The 22495-nt window shown below is 42.6% G+C and overlaps 1 protein-coding gene across 1 annotated transcript; it reads left to right on the forward strand.

The window, feature by feature from the left end:
* Positions 1-48: 48 nt before the first annotated feature.
* On the forward strand, positions 49-21099 carry CMTM6 (CKLF like MARVEL transmembrane domain containing 6). The gene is made up of 4 exons (XM_054991833.1): positions 49-258; positions 14006-14182; positions 15700-15798; positions 17470-21099. Exons 1-4 carry the CDS (start codon positions 124-126, stop codon positions 17620-17622), a joined length of 564 nt encoding a protein of 187 aa, XP_054847808.1. The 5' UTR covers positions 49-123; the 3' UTR covers positions 17623-21099.
* Positions 21100-22495: the final 1396 nt, after the last annotated feature.

Raw genomic sequence — 22495 nt, forward strand, 5'->3', positions numbered from 1 at the left:
GGGGTTTTCGTGCCGGGCTCCGCCTCTTGAGCAGAGCTGAGGCGGGGTCACCTTTTTTCCTTTCGTTTTCTGGCAGAACTTTCCGCGGTTGCTTCGGCTCCTCCGAGCCCTTCCTCGCCGACCATGGAGAACGGCGGCTCGGTCTACAGCCCGACGACGAGCCCCGCCGAACCTGCGCCCCACAAAGGACTCCGCTCCTGCGGCTGCACCGCCGCCCACTTGGGCCTCTCGCGCCTGGCGCTGAAGGCTCTGCAGCTGGTAAGGCGGCCGGGCTGGGGTGCGGGGGGGGGGGGGTGGCGGCGCTGGGCTTCGCGGGTGCTGCTCACCTGGGCGGGCGGAGGGCGAGGGCTGGGCTGGGCTGCTGCTGGCGCCTTCCGAGAACCGAAGGGCCCCTTGGAGTTCCGGGTTGGGGAGGAATCGACAGGCGCGCCCCTGAGCAGCTCGCTCCCTGCTTCGAGGCTTTCTTTGCTTTGTGCCGCGGGAGCCCCGCGGAAAGATTACAGACCAGGAGCCCAGCGGCGCTTTCTGACTAACGCCCCCCCCCCCCCGCGGAATGCTTTAAAGATTAACCGAGGAATTCCGGTGTCACCGAGAGAACAGCCAGCGATCGATGCGCGGTCGAGAGTCTGATCCCCCTGCTTCGGATACGGGGAGGAGTAGAAAGACCCCTGAGCTTTTGGTATCCCAGTCAGGAGGTGGGGGGACTGGGGCGTGAAGCAAAGAAGGGAGTCAGGGTGGGAAGTTATTATGACTCCCAGGGATAGAAACACCGCGCTGGAGAGGGACCCCAAGGCTCATCAAGTTCATGGCACGTGCACATTTATCAAATATTAAAATCATTTGTTTATTATCCAGGCACAAGATGGGCGTACCCGGCTGCAAGTGTTTTGTGTGGGAGGTGTGGAGCCATCTTCGGTGGGGCTCATTTGGGGCCCTTGTCCCGCTTCAGGATTGAAACAGCCAGACAAAACGATGGGTGTAAATTTGCCTTTCAAATTCCATGCCCGTTACTGAATACTCGGGCTCTGCCTGAAGCACTGCTTGCTTGCCTTCTGCCCCTGGGAAAAGTGGGTTGGGTCAGAGGGAGCGCCTCTGGATGCTAGTTTTGATGCTAGGCGATGAAAGTGAAAGTATATTTTGCTGGAAATGAGAAAGTTTTCTGTGCTGGTCTGCGGTACCTACTTGCACTACCAGCCCCGGGCCCCCATTTTAAACTCTGGATCATATATTTGCTGGGCTATGCGAGCAGAGTCCTGCCCTCGTCTACAGTAGCTCCTACGATAGCTGAAGGGGAGGGGGTGTTGGTTTCTAGCGGATACAAACCTCACTTGTGAACTGGAGTAATTTGGAGCTGTGCTGACAACTGTTTGAGATTTGCTTTGAGTAAAGTGACTTCTTAACTCCTTGTGAAAATACTTTTTACTGCCTTAGTAGCTGTGCTAGTCTCCTGATGAGTGTAATAGGTTATTGGGTCAGCTGCCGTGGAAAACACTGAATGTCTGTCTTTACATCATTCTCAAGCTTAGCCTGAGGTAAAATTCTTTCATCTGAACAAAACAGAAGTCCTAATAAGGGAACCTTTGCCCTTCTTGCTATCAAGTGGGGTAGGAAGATCACGTCTAGTGTCCCCCCCCCCCTTTTAAACTTTGCATCAAACCTATTTGCATGACATAGTTTTGCATACAAAAGTGTAACAGTATCCAGTTACAACACCACAAAAGCAAAGAGTGTGTGTTACTTTGTGGGTTGCAACTACAGGCAATATTGATAGGACTCTTCTTGCTAAAGTGCTTAGGAAGAACGCTAAAACACAGGAGAAACAGGGAGCCAATCCCCATCAGCCATGCATTTCCATCCAGTTTTATTTTAATTGTTCTCTAAGCAGGGTGGGGATTCCTCCTTCAAGCTTTGTATAGTGCGCTCTCATGTATCCGAAAGGCAGCTCAAACTGTTTGTAATCCAGGCATCTGGGACCTCAGTTAGGGCTTGTTTTCACAACTGCTAGAGCCATGATGGTAGATGTTTACATCCAGTTTATAACTTCATTGTTACAGGCAGAGCTAGTTTGCAGATGGCATGCAGGAAAGAGCTTGAGCTCCCCTTAAGTCAAGGTGGGTGGCTTTTCCCACCCGGCTCTATTTGTGGATTGGATAAAATCTGTGTTGCTGTGGGCTCAGAGGCTCTTGTAAACAACCTGATGTTTATATGTTAACTGGACAGGATTAACAAGTTCATTACCTGCTGTTTGGCTTCCTACGTTTTTTCTTCTTCCTTGTTTTAAAATCTGTCCATGACCTGGCAAATAAAACACTGCTCTGAAACTGTCCCAAAATCTTGCTTGTGCCCTCTTTTGTATCTACATCTGTATCTATTTCCTTCGCATTGTACCCACTTAATCCTGCTTCAGCTACCATAATTCAGTTTTCTGGCCACTAGGTAAGAAGGCAAAACTAGTAAATAGACACATGATGGGTGGCCTTCTAAGATTGGGCTGTGGCTCAAGAACTATTGCGCATATATGGTAATCCCCAGTGCAGTTGCAAATGATGGCAGGGACTCTTATCTGAGGCAGTAGGGTGTGATTCAACATCACAGGTAGCATGTATACTGTCCTGTGACCTTGCGACCTCTCCTAACTTAAGAAATGCCTTAGATGAGAGCCACCACCTCTGCCTATAGCAGTCCAGCTTGCAAGCTCTTTTACCCCTCACTCCAGTGCTGCTTGCAGATTTATTCTTCGTAATACCTGCTGTCTGTGGAGCCAAACAGGATTCAAGTCCAGGATCTTGGACTGAGGGAATTCCCACTATGACAGAATGTCATAGTTCACAAGTATCCCAAGTAGATCAGTGATGAAAAGGCTGCCAGTTTCAGTGTTGCTGTAGAATAACAACTTTTTATGATACGGCAGAATGTCAGGAGTTCAGTAGAACCCCCCCCCCCATGAATTCTCCCTTTTCAGTTGAATTTGATGAGCATCAGCCCTCTTGAGTGATGTTTGCCCTAGACGTGCCCTTACCAGGAGCCTGCTCTATTTGGTACCTATAAATCTTTTTTTAAAAATAAAGTTTTATTTAAAGAAAAAGGAAAAAAACGGTTAATAGTGCATAGAACCTTATACATAAAAATATTAAATACATCTGAAGGATTGTGCTTAAATATCATAAGTTGATTAATATATCTGAAGTAAAATGGATACAGGATATGGTTAAAAATATAAAAACAAATAGTAATTATACTTTCCACCTGTTATTGGAATCTAACAAAAATAAAACTGTCCACTTTAAATTCTATAATATTAATCCCATTATTCAACTTAAAAACTTGATATTGGTGTAATCTTGAATTCGTAGCTTTGCCACTTTTATATATAATCTGTTAGTCCATTGAAACCCAAAGTTGGAGGAATTAATAAAAGCCTAATATGGAGGAGTCTTACTTTAAAAAAAGGAATAAAAAACTTAACATTAACTTTAAGGAAATATAAAATTCAAATTGTTATGAGTAACTCTTTTTAATTAGGTAGCTTTAAAAAAGGATACTATATAATAATTGGTAAACTAAGATTAGTCTAAATTTAAATAAGAGAATTAACCTATTATTTATTTGATACGTTAATCATCGGCACCCAGAAATCTGATGCCAGGGCTTAAGATTTTTCAATGCTTATTTTGCCCTTGTGCATGGCTGATAAGCTAAATGTGCTTGTTGGCTTGCAAAATGAATTGCCAGCAAGGAGTGTTAAATATTTTTCCAAGCTTGTTTCAGCCAACAGTATTTACAGATAAACAGCACTGGTATGTAAATTGTCTGTGAACTATATGATGAAGCTTGTTAGGCGGGAAAACACTAAAATGAAGTCAGCATTATCATTTCCACCTTCCTAGTTTCTGTTTAAGATATTGGTCGCCACACTGCTGTATTGTTCTGCATTTCCTATTCTTTCTTGGAATTCATGAACCACTGTTTAGAATAGAAATTGCAGCACTGATATTCCACTGTATATTTCTTGTAGGAATGTCCAAATACCGCTCATGGTATTAGTTAATATAAGTAGAGGGCCTACAGATAATTGCGAGAGCGGGTGAATAGGTTGGAAAATCCCACCATTGGAAAATCCCGCCTTTCAAAATCTTCCCCTCCAGGGTTCTCTCAGGTCTCAGGCTTGAGCAGGCTGATGTCTCCTTCCGCTGACACTCAGCTGCTCTCAGCATTGTCTTTTCTGAGGCATTTTTAGTCCTTGTACATTTTAAAAGTTTTTTTAAAATTTTGCCAAATTGACAAAGTCAAAATTTTCAGCCCCCTGAGTACATAGAGAGCCCTGCTCTCATCTGTGAGTGGCCCAGTTTTGTTGCTTTTATTATCCGCACAGCGGCTGGCCAGTTTATTGTTAGACACAGTAATTACTGTAGTACTTGGCAGAGCTTCCATACCCAAAGGTGCTTGTATGCAGACATTGGCAATATGCCCGACTAGTTTGTTACCATCTTTGTTATGATCTGGATTCTCAGTTGCTTCATCATCAGTCTTTGAGTAAAATGTGCATAGTGTCATTAGAGGTGACTTTCTGAGGATATTACATTATCGGTACTGTTTCCCTTGTATGAGAGCTTACAACGTAATAGAGAAAAGTGGCCAATCATCGCTGGAAGAGAAAGTAAGCTGTAATACTTCCTTTTTCACTACCTTTGAGTGACAGGAATGGGCACTATTACAGTAACCTCCTAGAACCAAAACTCCTTCAGTAAACACATTCAGATGCCATTAAAAGTGTGGCCAAGAGAGGTGCGCATAGAGATTTTTAAGTGCTAGAGGGGAAGCCATAGAGTTCTTCCTCTGAAATGAACAGTAGGTAGTAGCTTGGAATATAAACAGGAAGGAAAACGCCACCCTTGTTCATTATATTTTTTTAATAGCATTTTTCATTATTGTGCTCCATAGTTTCTTGTTTCTTGTTATTTGAACTCCACATAATTGTGTCTGTGTGTCTGGTGTGGGGATCCTGTGTTAACATGAATTGCAGGGTTAATTAAATCCAGATGGGTAGCCATGCTAGTCTGTAGTGGCAAAATAAAACAGGCCTCCAGTGCCACCTTAAAGACTGGCAAAATTTTTGTAGTTAGGCTTTTGGGTGCCATTGAACTGCTACTTTACAAATTGCAGTAGTCCCATTCACAAATCACAGCGAATGTAAGCGTACACTTTATTTTTCTTTATACGTGCATCGAGTAATTCTCATGTTACATTCAGTGCATGTACAGCTGAAAGTGTGATTTAAGCCCCACAGGGGGTGCAGATTGTAAAGTGAACACATGTTGGCTCTTCCTTACAAACATTTTTACACATGTGCAAGATGTATGTGTTTCTCTGTAACAAGTGGACAGGGCTGCTGTGTTCAGTCCTCAACTTCCCAAACAGATGCTACCATAAATACAAGCTAGGACAAGAAATCAGGTTTGTGCTTAGCATGTAGGCAGGAAGGATATAGCTTGTGAGGACTCACTTGGAAGACATTAAGTTTTCCTGTGAAGGAGACCAACTATTGAGATACTAGTGAAGTTCCTTTTAGGAGGAGAAGTAAAAGCTTAATGGGGAAGCAATCTACTTGTGAATTTCTATCTATTTCTCACTCTTCCTTCCACTCCGTGCATGAATGGCGTGATGTTGAAATTTGTCTTGATGAGAAATGCAAGTGATGATATATCATTTCCAGAAAACAGGGCCGGTAACTTTTGAACCATCAACCGTCTGGCCCAGTGTCTTATCTCTGACCCAGAAGCCAGCCTGTGCTGTTGTTTGGATGCAATAACTGTCAATAACAATGCTGGCAGAATGACAGAAAAGCAAAGAGATGCATTTTGTGCGCTGGTTAAAGTGGCAAGACTTCACTTGGCCACAGTACCAAAGCAGAGAGGACCAGATTTTTTGCATGTTTAGTAGTTCTGGTATCCCTGTATTGCTGTAGTGGTGTTGGCATTCTTCTGCACTCTCTAATGTCTAATAGCCAAGTAGTCCGATGTACAAATGCTTAGACCTGCCATTCAGCACCACTTGGGAGCTGCACAGCCAGGTGGAGGCACCAGCAGGGGGGAAGGCCTCAGAGATCCCCTGCTCTGCCTATGAATGAGGTTGAAGGAAGCCCTGCTGGCCAACAGTATGGCATGGCAGCAACACAGCTTGAAAAGATATAAGCAGAGGGGGAGGGAGAAAGGCAAAGGAAGTTTGGAAAGGAGGGAAAATGGGAAGAATGTTTGAGGGGAGGGGGTCAAAAATAAGGATATTTGGCAGGGAGGGAGGCAGGTCAGGTGTTTAGGAGGGAGGGAGGGAGGTCAAGGGTAACAGGAAGGGTTCCTGGGAGGAGGCAAGGGACAACTGTGAACGCAAGAAGCAACATTTTGTTACATGCTCCCCCTCGTATATTAAAAATACTGACTTTAATGATGGTCTATTGAATTGTTGTGGGTTACATTTGGTATTATAGCCCCATGCTTACAATTTGATGAGGCAGCTATATTTATTACAGACATTTTCTTGTGAATGTATTATATGTGAGGTACACATGCATAATAGGTTTCTGATGAAGGGATATTTGACTCTCAAAAGTTTATAGCCTGAAAATCTTGTTGGTCTCTAAAATATCACTGGACTAAAATCTTGCTGTTCTAGTGCAGACCAACATGGCTACCTCCTGAAACTAACTGCATAACAGAGAGATGACCTAGAGCAGGGCTCAACAAAAGTCAGGCTGCCACGGAGCCTAGAAATTTCACTGTGGCACCTAGTATTTTCAGCAATGATTTTATTACCTTGTCTCAGCAATCCTCAGTAGAAATGTAAAGCTTATTTATAAATTCTCTTCAGAACATTTTGTTGTATGACATAGACATGGATGTGTGTGGAATTTTTGTTAACTTTATAACATTCAGTGGTGGTAAATTCATTTCTTAACTAGCTGCTTTCTATTCTATACTACCTCCAATATTCAGTTAAATTGAGTTTTTTAAAGCAATAATCAAAAAGAGTCCAGTAATAAGACTAACCAACTTTATTGTAGCATAAGCTTTCAAGAACCACAGTTCTTTTCATCAGAACTGTGATTCTTGAAAGCTTATGCTACAATAAAGTTGGTTAGTCTTAAAGGTGCTACTGGACTCTTTTTGATTTTGCTACGACAGACTAACACGGCTAACTCCTCTGGATCTTAAAGCAATAATAACATTTTCAGACAACATGGATAAGTTTGGTTAAGGTAACAAGTTAACTTTTTTTTTTGCAGTGGATATACTACAACCATTCAGTCACTGCTTCAATAAAACCACAAGAAATAATTATCAGGTTCTGTGGAAGAAATAATTAGAAAATATGGCCATAAAAATATAAAACCTAAAAGCTGAAAAAATGAGTGTGCCTCTAAATTTGGGGGGCTGGCTCCTAGGTGGAAAGAAAAATGGTCAAGGCCTGCTGAAGAGTTGGCGCTGACCTGATGTTATATTACTGGCTTGCCTTGTGCAAATAACAGATCACACAGGTAGGCAAATTTGCACAAGCAATTCACCTGCACATGAAGGATCACGGCAGCTATTTGCATGAGGAGACCACAGACAGATTTTCCAGCTGTAGAAGCTGTTTGGGATGAGTTTACGTGTATCCACGGTTAGGTGACTTACATGGTTCTTAGCAAATGGGTTGCCTTGAGTGCTCTTGGCGTGAGATGAGCCCCTGGAGTGTACAATTTATGTAGATCTGGTCAGGGTGCAGAGAAGTAACCTATCCAAACAGCGTAACAAAATACAAATCAGTCTTTGTCTTCCTCATCAAGACCGTGTGTTTCGTTGGCCCTTATTGACCATTTTATATATCCCACAGGTAGAGATGTGTTTGTTCTCTCTCTCATATAGTAGAAATTGAGTAAAATGAAAGAACAGGTCTTCTGATAAGAGAGAGGAACTGGATGGCAGAAAGAAAAAAACAAAATGCCTTTGACTTGATGTAATGATAACAAAGAAAGGCCTCTGACTTTTTCCTTTAATGGTATTAGATTAAACACTTCCATAGAAAATTGTTGTTTCATGGTTAATTGGGATTAATAGTAACAACACCTTTTTAATCAAGTATTGGTTATCAGAGTACTTTCTGTGTACCAACTTAGTTTGAGTTATTGCTGATAAAAGCTGTGAGGCTTGGCTGTTGCGTGGAGGCTAGCGCTTGCTTGGATCAGGGTGCTAGAATTTGAGCACCGAAATATTCAAAACACAGCTGACCTTCGGGCTAGCCATCTGTGCTCTCTGCTAGCTTGCTTCAGCTCAAAGTTGGCAGGAAGGCTTGGTAGTGCTGCCTGTTTAAACACTGATACCTCATCTTTTCAACAGCTTGTTCCCAAGGCAGCTAACACAGAAAACATGAAGCAGATGTGGCTGCTGTTTGCTGCTTTTCTGAGGCTGTGATGGCAACAGGGCAAAGAGTTCTCCATCCCTGATCGGCACCTACCAGCCAGATGTTGTTCCAAGGAGTGGGTTCTCCTAACCTGAGTCCAGATGATTGTTAGTGGTTCCTTTTCAGTGGCAGCAGCAGTGGAGTTGGAGGAATGATATTATGAGGGTTCTCCTCTTGTGGATGCTGCTTGCGAGTGACTGCCTCTGTTGCTCAGTTGCAGTGGTGTCTCATTCTCTCTTTCTGTAGGTTGGTTGTCTGTTGGTAGAGTGGCCAGGTGGCAGGCTGGTCAATGGAAGCGGCTTCTTTGTCTCTTTCCATCTTAGGAACTCTTCTTCCATTCAGTACTGGATTTGCACTGAAAGCTGTATACCTTGTCAGCCCCTAATAACAAAATTGCACGGCCAGTTAATTGTCTACAGGCATGAGGAAGCCTATCCATTTGCACAGTGGCCTTCTAAGCATGATGCTGATGTCACTGATTTTAATCCCTTTGTCACCTTGATATGCAAGAAATTGGAGACTTGTATTCTAAGCCGCAACAAACCCATTGCTAGTAATCATCTTCTAGGAGCCCTGGTTACACAGGAGTAGCATCAGGCACTCTTGTCAGTAGTAAGTGTGAGACTGACTTATTTTGATGCTAGTTTGAAGCACTTGAGGCCTATATCAGACTCCTGTCTGTGTACATGATTGAAATCCATTAGATCCAATACATACTGGAGCCTCACCAAACAATCTGTATACCCCTTTCCTGGTAAAAATACAAAGCCAGTGGCTGTCACATCTGCATATACTAGTTTTTAGATCTAGTGACATCCAACACGTTTGAAAGAAGACTATTAACAAACAAAAAAAATGTATAATGTTCCCTTTTGTTGTTATGAAGTGACTGTCGCTAATAGTGGGACAAAGAATACAAAAACGGAAAGTAAAGCAGATGATGAGCTATATTGTCCCATGAAAAATCATCTTTGAGAAGCTGGAAGAATTTCTGAGTGTCACTAGCTTTTGGGATCAAATAGGGGAGGGGGTTGATTCTGAAAATCTGATGCAGCTCAGCAATAGCAGCGAATGTCTGGAAATACATATGTATAAACCAGGGCTTTTTTATGATCAAAAAGAGTCCAGTAGCACCTTTAAGACTAACCAATTTTATTGTAGCATAAACTTTCGAGAATCACAGTTCTCTTCGTCAGATGCATGGAGGGCAAAAAGAAACTGGTCAGATATAGAGGAGAGGGGAGGGCGGAGTAGATGCAAACAGCTCCTTCTGATATGGAGATCAGTTTGCTTCTGTTAAGGAAATCAGTTACCTCTGACAATGAGATAACCATTCATAGTCCCTATTCAGTCCCAGCTCGACAGAGTCAAATTTACATATGAATTCCAATTCAGCAGCTTCCCATTGGATTTTGTTTTTGAAAGGTTTCTGTTGAACTACAGATGCAGAGAAGTTAGCCGTGTTAGTCTGTGGTAGCAAAATCAAAAAGAGTCCAGTAGCACCTTTAAGACTAACCAATTTTATTTTAGCATAAGCTTTCGAGAATCAAGTTCTCTTCGTCAGATGCCTGATACAGAGACTGGTCAAACACAGAAGAGCAGAGGGAAGAGGCAATTAGGGGGGGAGGGGGAGGGAGCAATCAAAACATTCCTTTGCTAGTATATGTAAACATCTCCTTTTGGTGTGTGTATCAGTTGGCTTCAAAGGAGTTTGCCCTGTTAGTTTGTAGAAGCCAAACAGCTAGACCATCCAATTCCAATGCAGTATGGGCCTTCGATAACCACAGCTCTCCCTGCCAGATGCATCTGACAAAGAGATCTGTGGTTCCCAAAAGCCCACGCCAGGTGCCACTGAGTTCCCCCAGACCCCACCTCTGTAAAGGAAATCTGTTACCTGTGGTAATGTGATAACCATTCATAGTCCCTATTCAGTCCCAGCTTGCCAGAGTCAAATTTGCATATGAATTCCAGTTCAGCAGCCTCCCGTTGGATTTTGTTTTTGAAAGGTTTCTGTTGAACTACAGTGACCTTTAAGTCTTTGATGGAATGTCCTGGTAGGTTGAAGTGTTCTCCCACTGGTTTCTGGACGTTTCCATTTCTAATGTCAGATTTGTGTCCATTTATTCTTTTGCGTAGAAGTTGGCTGGTTTGTCCAATGTACAGAGCAGAAGGACATTGTTGGCACATGAGGGCATATATCAGATTGGAGGATGAGCAGCTGTAAGAGCCAGAGACAGTGTAGTTGATGCCATTGGGTCCTGTAATTGTATTCCCTGGGTAGATATAGGGGCAGAGCTGGCATCTGGGTCTGTTGCAGGGCCTGGTACCTGTGCTGGTGACTCTGCTGGCTGATTCATGGTTGTGAGTGAGAAGTCGTTTAAGGTTGGGGGGCTGTCTGTAGGCAAGGAAAGGTCTTCCACCCAGGGCTTCTGAGAGAGAGGTATCATTTTCCAGGATGGGTTGTAGCTCACTGATGATACGTTGGATGGGTTTGAGCTGGGAGCTATAGGTGACAACCAGTGGTGTTCTGTTGTTAGTTCCTTTAGGTTTGTCCTGGAGTAGGCTGTTTCTGGGTACTAGTCTGGCCCTGTTGATTTGTTTCTTCACTTCATTTGGTGGGTACTGTAGTCCCAAAAATGCTTGTTGTAAATCTCTTAAGTGTGAGTCTCGGTCGAGAGCATTGGAGCAGATACGGTTGTAACGTAAGGCTTGGCTGTAGACAATAGACCAAGTGGTATGTTTAGGGTGGTAGCTGGAGGCATGTAGATATGAGTATCAGTCTGTTGGTTTCCGGTATAAAGTGGTATTTATTCGTCCATTATGTAGTTGTACAGTGGTGTCCAGGAAGTGTACCTGTTGTGTAGAGTGGTCCAGGCTTAGGTTGATAGTAGGGTGAAAGTTATTGAAGTCTTGATGAAATCTCTCAAGAGCTTCCTTCCCATGGGTCCAAATGATGAAGATGTCATCCAGGAATCTTAAGTATAGTAGTGGTTCCAGTGGATGGGAGCTGAGGAAGCGTTGTTCCAAGTCCGCCATGAATATGTTAGCATATTGTGGTGCCATGCGTGTGCCCATGGCTGTGCCATTAATCTGTAGATATAAGTTGTCACCAAATTCGAAGTAATTGTGAGTGAGTACGAAGTGACAAAGTTCAGTGGCGAGGTGTGCTGTGGTTTTGTCCAGGATAATATTCCGTATGGCTTGCAGTCCATCCGCATGTGGGATATTGGTGTACAAAGCCTCCACATCCATGGTTGCTAGGATGGTGTCATCTGGTAGGTTGTCAATGGACTGTATTTTCCTGAGGAAGTCAGTGGTGTCCCGTAAATAGCTGGGTGTGCTGGTGGCATAGGGCCTGAGGATAGAGTCCATGTATCCTGAGACTCCTACTGTGTTAGTGCCTCTTCCTGAAATAATGGGGCGTCCCGGGTTACCTGGTTTATGGATTTTGGGTAGTAGGTGGAATCTTCCTGGTCGTGGTTCCTGGGGTGTGTCCGTATGGATGCATTCTTGTATGTCCATGGGGAGAGTCTTTAATATTTTATTGAGTTCTCTTTTGTATTGCTCCGTAGGGTCAGAAGGTAGTATTTTATAGAATGTTGTGTTGGAGAGTTGTCTTTCTGCTTCTTGTAGGTAGTTTTGTTTGTCCATCATGACAACTGCTCCGCCTTTGTCAGCTTCCTTGATTACGATGCCAGAATTATTTTGGAGGCTGTTTATGGCATCTCTTTCTGCATGGCTGAGGTTCTGCTTTAGGTGTTGTTGTTTGTCAATTATCTTAGCCTGGGTACATCAATGGAAGCATTCAATGTAAAAGTCCAATGAGGAGTTCCGGCCCTCAGGGGGTGTCCATGTGGAATTCTTTTTTCTGGAGTTTTGTAACGATGATTGTGTATTGCTGGGTTGGGAGGGTGATTGCTGTTGTGATGGTGTCTGTTCAGTGCTTTGTTCATCGTTTTGTTCAGCAGAGTAGTTGAAGAATTCTTTCAGTCTTAGGCATCTAAAATAGGCCTCCAGGTCTCCACAAAGTTGTATGGTTTGTGTGGGTCTGGCTGGGCAAAAAGATAGTCCACGTGAGAGGACAGATTCCTCTGCTGGGCTCAGTTTGTGGCTGGAGAGTTATGATGGTATTCATTGGTACTGAGTGCCAGTACCTGTCTTGTCTTTCATGCACTGGCCCGCCCCATTCAACCAAAGGAAGGGAGAGTGGATTCTCAGGAACAGCCTAGTGGAGATCTGCAGAGGGAGGGGGGAATTGGTGGAAATCGACGCAACCTTTTATATGAGTACCCACTTTTCTTTTTTTTTTAAAAAAAAAGCACTGGTATAAACCATTTTTTACTGTAGACAGAGGACCGATTTAAAGGCACTCTCTTCTAACTAGTAATGTTTGGCTTGTGGCATGAATCTCCTGCAGCAGAGATGATTTGCAAGAACATACCTTTTATAATTCATCAGGAAATAAGAGGCCGTCCCGTTTAGTTTTCTGCTCTTTTAAGGTATTTCCTGGCTTGCTCTGCAAGAGTGGTGAAGCTGATCATGTGACTGGGTGTTTCAGGCCAAAACTGCATCATTCCTTCCACCTTGCCCCTAAATCCCCACCCTCAAACTTACTTTTGTTTTCAGGGTTGTTTTTCTCTCTAGATTATTGTTCTATTTTTGCAGTTTTTCAGTGGTTTGCTGTGATGGGCTATGTTTGCCTCCTTATTGCCTCTCAGCCGTTGCATCCTGCCCTTTTCATGATTCCATGGTATTTAGTAAGAAACCAAAAAAATATTGTTGGAGTATACAGGACACCCTAATTGAACAGTGTAGGACCTACAAGTATCTAGGTCTAACTTTTAGTGAGACCCTGAAATGGGATGCCCATATAAAGCTTATAAAAGCCTCAGCGCTCAAGACCATAGGAGCAATAATGAGATTCTACTACTCTAAGGGTGGTTTCTTGATAGCACCGGCCAGAAAGCTTTTTGTTTCTAAAGTCATTACTCATTTACTGTATGGAATTGAGATCTGGGGGTGGAAGGAACCAGCACTTAGCAATTTGGAAATAATTCAAAATTTTTCAGTGGTTTGAAAAGAGAAGCACATTGGGTTGCATCCTTAATGATTCCCTTTTGCCAAGTCATTCTCCAGTGGAGGAAAAGGCTTTTTCTGATGGAGAAAAACATGATGGGGAGGGCATTGTAGGATTCAGCTTTGTGCAAGAGAGTCACACAACCCCAACATGATGGCTGCAGCTTCTTACCTGTTGCTGGAGTAGGTGATGTCCTTCAAATGCAGAAAGTATGGTTCAGCAAATGCACTTAAAAGATCCAAGTTCAAATGCCGATTCAGTCTTGGACTTTCTTGGTGAATTTGGACACGTTCTGGTCTCTCTTCCTTCTGCAACTGGGAAACAGGAAATTTTAAAACCTTATGAGGCTGGGGAAGATGAGGATTGTACAACAAAAGCTGTACTTGAAAATGCTTGCATAAATAATCACTTGAGCGGGGATAATATCCCTTCTGCCTACTAACAGCTCTGTTAAACCAGTGCTGTAACTGCTGGTGATCTTTTCCTTTCTCACAGGTGCTGTCGTTCCTGGCCTTTGTACTTGAAGAAGTCATAGAGGTTTGCACCAGCTGCGGTGGGCTTTACTTCTTCGAGTTTGTCAGTTGCAGTGCCTTCCTGTTATGTATCCCAATCCTTGCCATGTACTGCACATCACTCCATGAGAGAGTAGGGAAGGAGCAAGTCAAGCAGTTGGTAAGGAGAGGTTTTTGGTACATTTAGTCTGTCTGTGGTTTTGATAGCAGGTCCTGTTGGATCTTGTTTGTATTCATTCAAGATTACTTGCATGGGCTGACTTCAGTGAGTTTTCTCCCTTGAAAGAGAATTGAAGCGCAATCGATGCAAACTATGTTTTGGAAACTTAAAAAACATTTCATGTCCAGGTATGCTTGGAGAGAATTGTAGTTGGGGGCCATAGAACCTGCCCAACAAAGAGTTATGAAGGTAGTTTTATTTTTAAAGGGTTCTTTCAAAGGGCAGGGGATGTTTACCCGTCTTCACCATATCCTAGTTCCTAACCATCATCAGTGTGTTTAAAGAGTTATGGTGTGTGGGTCAGCAATACTCACCAGGTACCATGGGAGTGATGCTTCAACTTCATGTCTTGACAGCCCGTCCTGCAGAAGCATGCCATCTTTTGGAGCCTAGATGTACTTACTAGGTGTACTTTGAGGATGGGTAGTGGGCGCCACCACAAAATGGCTGCTATGGGGTGCTGGAGGCAATCACACAATGTTGAAAGTTTGCAAACCAAGCAATGGGGGCAGCTACTTCTGATGCAGCTCTCTGATGGTGAGCTTCTCTGAAGCATTCTGCTACTGTGAGCTGGAGGAGAGCCAGGACTGGTTCTTTGTTGGGGGGGGGGGAGATACGTTTTGACAAAGAAGCAAATGGGCACCAGGAAACTAATTGCTGCACCCACAGCCACCAGGCCGAGGACCATAACTCCAAAGTATGTCAAGTGGACATCTGTCAAGCGGCATGGGCTTGTTAGTGATGTGGGTGGGGGAGAGTCTACTGATATGAGGGTGGGACATGCAGAGTGGGGGGAAATCACACCCTATCATGTCCTCCTTTTGTGTGGGCTTACAAAACTAAACAGTAGGAAGGACTTCCTGATGCTTACAGCAGTTCCTCAGTGGGACAGGCATCATTGAGAGTGGTGGGCTCTCCTTTGGAGTTTTTTTAAGCAGAGGCTAGATGGCCATCTGTCAGCATTACTGATGCTATTACGCAGAATGACCTAAGGGTGATTGTGAGAGGAAGGGCCAGTGCTTGGGCCTTTCGTAATGTGCCCTTGGAGTCAGGAAGAAACATTCCTTTAGGCCAGACTGACCACGGATCCTGGATGTTTTTTTTTTGCCTTCCTCTAGGAATTGAGCAGGAGTCACAGAGGGAGTATGTGTGGTGGTGGGGGGAGGGGGTAGCCATGATTTTATTGCATTGTGCAGGGGGTTGGCCTCAATGACCCTTCCAGCTTTATGATTCTGTGAACTGAGTTTCATACTATGTACAAGTCATTGCTCTCAGCTTCATGATCTCCATCTGTAAAATGAGATCACCAACATGATAAAAGAAAGTTGTACATCAGAAATGTGATACATTTACATATAATAATGAGACCAATATTTGTATTGTGCTAGGAATTAAGATTAAAGATTTTTAAAGTAACATTTCTAATACTATCTGTAAATTGTTTTTATTATTTGAAGGATTTCTGGATCGTTTCAGTGTTGGCGATCTTCTTTTTCTTAGCTTCAGTTGTGTTTTCTGCAACCAATGACAGGACTTCGATTGAAATTGCTGCCATTGTAAGTACATGGCCCCATTGTTTGTACTTGATGGCTCCAAAAACAGCAAAGTGCCCTCCCAAATAGGACTGCTTTACATCTCCTCATCAGAGCCGATATTCTCTTGATCCTCTCAAGGAGGCTATTCAATAAGGCTACCACAATGACTGGAAAAGCTCAAACGTTGGCAGAGGTGCCACTTTTAGGAGGTGGTAGATCAAGCAGGAGCCCGTAGATAGTGAGAGGCATGCCACTGGTATCAGCTTTATATATGAGAAATGGCCCCTCAGAATCGTGGGTTCGACCCATGTTGTGTTTCCAACCTGCTTTATTTAAAACAATTTCACATTCTTCAGAAGAGTCCACAGTCTTTAAGACAGGTTGCTCCGCTGGCTGCATGTGGACTTGATGCTGTTTGACCTCATATGAAGACAGCCTGCTCCCCCCTCCACCAATGTACAGAACAGCCAGTTATTCTGAGAAGAGGCTTTGTATCTGTACTGCAGACAGGATGCAGCCCTGCATAGCTCTTGATAGATGCTGTACAGGTGTGACCAAAGGGAAAAATGTTCAGGGTTTTAAGAGGTGTGTGTGTGAGGGAGAGTTGAAACAGCTGCAAATTCTTCAGCAGTGGAGTTGCCCGATGAATTGGTGGCATGTAGGATTCGCAATGCTGTTGAAACGCCTGACAACAGGAAAGCATAATGTGTCATTTCAGTATGTGTTTGTGGGTTCAAGAGCTGACATGTGCTGCATGGGGTAATGTTCTGATGAAAAGAAAAAACACCACCATAACTATCTAACTTCTTATACTTTTTACTGTCAGTTCAAATATTTCAACCCAAGTCTTTAGAATTTATAGCCACTTATCAAGTCATAGCCATATGCAAGTCATACAATGTCACTTTTCCAAATCCACAATCAGAAAAGGATCACCTGTATTGTTATATTTTAGTAATATTAGTCAGTCCAATAATATATCTCTTTCTTGTACGAGAAATTCCTCATTCCATTCACTGTCCGACGAGGGGCCTGGCTTCTTGTTGCCTCGTTTCCCGGTTTCAAACTTGAAAGAAGCCCGTGGATGATGCAGCTGTAGGATATGACACCCGTATTCATGTGAAAGGAGTTACAGACCATGTTCTTGAGAAAGCAGCGGGAAACAAGGCAGACAAGAAGCCAGGTCCCTCGTTGGATGGTGTCTGGAATGAGGAATTTCTCATACAAGAAAGAGATATTATTTGACTAATACCAATCCTTTTATAATTGTGGATTTGGAAAAGTGACATTGTATGACTTGCATATGGTGACTTGCATAAGTGGCTATACATTCTAATGACTTGGGTTGACATATTTGAACTGATAGTAAAAAGCGAAAGCAGATAGGTATGGTGATGTTGTTCTTGTCATCAGAGCTGTAACTCTCCCTCTGTTGTGCATGGGATACTGTGGCATAAGGGGGTGGGGGTCGCTTTGTCTGTAGGTCTTATTGGATCCTTCCCCCCCCCCCCTTCTTTATATTGCAATGCTTCGTGGCAGCAACACCAAAGCCCTGGAGCGCTCATATGCCTTGTAGGGACTCTTCAGCTTTGGCCATTGACAGATTATAAACTAATGGGAAGATCATCCTTGACAGAACTGTTCTGTGTGTGCTTTTTAATGTCTAGATTCCTCACCTCTTTTGCTTAACAGGTGTTTGGATACTTGGCCAGCATAACATTTATCGTGGATGCTGTGATGATCTTCAGGAGGCGTCAGGATAGAAGAAAAGAGACACAGCAAGAAAACACGGCCAGAACGCTGAATCCTGCAGAAAATCAGCCACTGAATAACCAGCCAGCTTAACCTCTAACATGCCATTTTATTGTCCTAGATCCTAAGTGAAGCTGGAATGGTTCTGCCTTTGAAGCTGTGTCCAGATTAATATTTCATTTCCATTTTGTATCTCACTGTCCCAGGTTTCATGCACTTCCTAAATAAAGACTTTAAGTAACACTGAATTTCTCTAATTGCACCCATTCAACTTTGTACCTGTGCACTGCTAATGAACACGATGCAGTATAGTGAAAAAAGGCTTTAAAATGGGGTTATGAAGGAGCCAAGCTTTGCTTCTGCTAAAAGAAGTGTAGAGAACAAGTGCACAGGTAAAAAAGGTAAAAAGGTGCAATTCCAGAATAAAATGTATTTAACAAAGAAAAAAAAATCTTGTAAGGAAGAAGGGATAGGATGATGGAAATGGAGGTTCTTTATGGGGCATCTCTCCAGGAAAACTGGGAAAGTTTAAACTTTTTTTATTTTATTTTTTTTGCATACTTTCATACAGGAAACTAGGAAGTAAAGTGACAGAAACGGGCAGATTCTGTGTGCTGCAACACAAACAGTACTGGCAAATCATGCAGAAATTGCTGATCTGGACTCCAAATCAAGGCTGTCTTTCCTTCTTGTACCATCAGCCATTTTTCCTTACTGCATTGACAAACCCTCAACATTTTTATTGGCATTATCATGAGCAATAAGCATTTGATAATACACGTCTGGATGGAAATGGCTTATGAAATCAACCTTTTCTCTCGTTACCCTTTTATAAAATGGCAAATTATGTTCAGCTTACCACTATGTGGGTTGGTTTTTTTTAAAATCAGTTTCAAATGAAGTAACAAAAAAACTATAAAATAGTAGAAGTCTCTATTTGACATGTTTAGCATTCTGGAAAAGCTGAAGTTTTAGGAAGTGGAAATAAAATAAGGAAACAGCTGTGAAAAGATTGAGAAACCATTATCTTTACTCAAAGGTTCAAAAGTTGATACCAGCTACAGAGGAGAGATGTTATTAACATTAAAATACCTATTAAAAAGAGTGCATAAAAAGGTGGTTGCATTTTTTCTCAGATCTTAATGTAATGTATTTGATTTTGTATTCATGTAATATTTCTTGTGTAGTTAGGCGTGCAGTTTCTAAAGTCTCTGGATGAGATGTTAAGGGTCACAGATTATGAGACTGCAAAAAATTTAGGATTGAAGTATGCATCTTTTATGTTACTGATAACAAACTAGCCAATGATTGTGCAAACTTCTGAGCACAGCAGTGTATAGGAGAGCAAGGGGTGAACCTGTGGAGGTGCCCAGGGCCAGAAAGCCAAACTCCATATTGTAAACTGCAGCAAAAAAAAAGAAAAAAGAAAAAGGCAGTGGTGGTTATCTCAGGGTATATTTTGAAGGCGGGGGGTGGGGTGGGGGAGATGTACACATAGCAGCAAGGTAGGCAAAACTGCTCTCCTCAGTCTTGTGTGATACTTCCGTAGTGTAAGATGCTCATACACAACTTTTCCAACATTTGTGAGGATGGACCTATGCATCTTGATAATGGTTGAGGGAGAATTGATGTTAGAAAGGGGGATTGAAACTACTAGCCAGTTCTATCCTAGAAAGACATATTACATAAAACAGGAATCTTGCTGCCTTCTAGGAGCCCCTTGCTCCGGCCCCTTACCTGTGAATAGAGCTAGCGTGGTGTAGTGGTTAGAGAGGATCTGGGAGACCCAGGTTCACATCTTCATTCTGTCATGGAAGCCTGCTGGGTGACCTTGGACCCATCACAATCTCTAAGCCTCGTTTTTCTCACAAGGTTGTTGTAAGGATAAAGGAGAAAAAGGGAGAACTAGGAACACTGCCCTGAGCTTCTTGGAGGAAAGGTGGGGCAAAAAAGTACTAAAATAAATATTGCCCTTAGTTCACTGTAATTGTTCTTGAGCAAGCAGTTTTGGTTCACCTGAAGCTTCATTTTCCAAATTCCAGAGAGGTAGAAATGCTAAAGCATCAAATTAAAAAGGAGGAGCTGTGTGACTCATGAAAGCTTATACCATGGAAAATATTGTTGTCCTTTAATGGGCTACTGGACCAATTTTATTCTGTTTCTACAGACTAAGACAGCTATCCTCTTACACTATTGATGTGAAGAATCGGACTTTAAAGTTCCCATACTTCAACAAAGCCTACAGCAAGGCTTTCAGCAATTCAGAGATTAACAACTTTATTGTGAAATGAGCTTTTGCAAGAGTCTGGTGAAGTGGGCTGTCCCAAGACAGCCTGGCTGCAGCGGATACTAGAATTCGACAAAGACTGTTTGGAAGGGAGATACTTTGAGATGTCCCAAGATTGCTGTTCTCGGATGTTCCACTTGTGGTTTCCCTAAGGTTTGTGTTGCCAGAGATATCTTGTGGATTAAAATGCAAGAGCGCAGTTCTTGTATGCCCTCAGGTGTGTTCGCTTCTAAAAGCAATGATATTTACCCCACAAAACTACATTTTGGAAATGGTTGTGAAAGCTTCTAAAAGTGTCTGTTTCACACAGAAAGGGAGCCCGAGTAAACGTTACCTTTACCTGTGAAATATGATTCCCTTCCCTAATTGGCACCATCCGCAGCAACTAGTGCCTAGGAAGGGAAGGTGTTAAAACTGGAAGGAAGTTGCCTTTTTTTTCTTTCAAATTGTTGTGCTGTAAATTATTAACGTCGTATGCATGCATAGGTGAGCTAGTGAAAATTTTTGTGGGCTATTTATTTGCCAGGCTGTCTTTTTATTGGCACAAATGTTAATTGCCAGTTTAACCTATAGAGCATCTATTTTTCAAATAATCTCCCTTTCAGATGTATATCTTTGTTAATTTTTTGCTTAATTAAACTTGTGACAGATTTAAACAGTAATCTGTAGACCTTCCACTGACTATGATAAAGGTAGTAGGGCTTATTTCTAAGAAAGGGTGTACTGCCAGATATCTTGCAGATGCAAGACAAGGGGTTAAATCCAGCAGTAAATTTTGACTAATGGGGATGATTTTTGGTGATTATCTCCTTCAGCCTCCCAAGTTACTTGGCATTTGCAGCCCTCAGATGAACTTGATAGGAGTAATTATTGTATAAATCCTATCCACACTGTAGAAAAGTTTGAATGATAGCTGGATTTCAAAGGGAGGGGACACGATGAGAGGTTTCTGGTTTTTTTTCGTATTTTTAATGGGATTTAAAATAGGCAGAGATAAAAATGTTTAGGAAAAAAGTTGATTTTCATGTATGCTTTGTATTTTGAAAATTACATAATTTTGAACTATTATAAATGAAATGTGTTTTTGGAAACCTTTAGAGATGTATGGCAACTTTTAAAAAATCCCAACTCTTCTGTAAACTGTTCAGTATGTATCAATTTAATTACAATTGATATCTGCATTGCACATTCTGGCCTGGCCTTTTTAGCACCAGTTTTTATTGTATTTTTGGATTTACTTAATCCTTTTGTAACTACATTTTTAATAAAAGTTGTAGAAAACACTTTGCAGTATTTCTTTTTTCTACTGGTTGCTACTCTGGTAGCAAGAAGTTATTTGTGCTTGTAGAAGTGGTCAGAAATCGGCTCGTACTTTATTCTTGGTTAGGATGTAAGTGTTGACCGTGACGTGGTGAGAATGTGTGTTCTTCTGCACTGCCAAAACAGGAGCATTAGCCATGTGTGCGCCATCTAGTGATGTATTTTTTTGTTTCAAGGTTTTACGACCTTTCAATCTTTTGTATTCCGCACACAATGGATATTTCTGTTTCTGATGCTCTGTGAATGTTTTCCTCTCTGTCAGATATGTATGGCTTCACTTCCAGAAATGAGCTGTTAGTGTGGTATAAAGGCACTTGTTTCTGATATTCATGTCCCCAGCATGGCACTACTAAATTAATGTGTGAAATGGGCACTCTATAGAAATATGCATATGGGCCTAAGTAGTTCAATCTCCCCTCCCCTCCAAGATTTCATTTTCACAGTCTTTCTCCAGAGCCCTGTGGTGCGGAGCGGTAAGCGGCAGTACTGCAGCCCAAGCTCTGCTCATGACCGGAGCTCGATCCCGGTGGAAGCCGGGTTCAGGTAGCTGGCTCAAGGTTGACTCAGCCTTCCATCCTTCCAAGGTTGGTAAAATGAGTACCCAGTTTCCTGGGGGTGAAGTGTAGATGACTGGGGAAGGCAATGGCAAACCACCCCGTAAAAAGTCCCCCCCATGGGTCAGTAATGGCTTGGTGCTTGCACGGGGGACTACCTTTACCTTCTCCAGTATACATAATTCTCCTCTCCAGTATTTGCCCTCTTTCCACAGCAGCCCTGTGTGTAGGCTGAGTGAGTAACTGGCCCAAGGTCACCCAATAAGCTTGATAACTCAAGAGGAGAATTGAACTTGAGTCTCCAAGCTCCTAGTCTAACACCCTTCTGGCTGTCTATAATGATCTGTGGTAAGAACAATGCCTGTATCACACACTTTACATTGAAGGAGGGTGAGCAGAAGGCAGTGTTGTGCATCTGCTCATGGAGACGCTTGGCACCCAGAATTGGGTGACTGTCTCAGGACAATACTTATACTATAAGCCTCTATGCAAACCAGTCCAATAGCATCTGTCTTTGTATTTCCTCTGAGTAGGAATATTTTACACTGGAGACTGAGAGTCTCTACACAAGACATCATACACAGGGATGCTCAAGTGACTTACTTTCTGTGTGGTCTTATCTTCAAGTGTACTCTGTCTCCCTAGCAGGGCATTGTATCCACAACGGGATAACACGTGTAAGATCTTTCACTTGAGCGTCCTTGTGTAAGATGTCTTGTGTAGAGCGACTCTAACTCTTGCTATTTTTATTTGTAATACAGGAATGATTCCTAATAAATTGCAGTATAGAGGTCCACAGGATGGG

This window comes from Eublepharis macularius, chromosome 11, assembly GCF_028583425.1.
Source record: "Eublepharis macularius isolate TG4126 chromosome 11, MPM_Emac_v1.0, whole genome shotgun sequence".
Taxonomy (NCBI): Eukaryota; Metazoa; Chordata; class Lepidosauria; order Squamata; family Eublepharidae; genus Eublepharis; species Eublepharis macularius.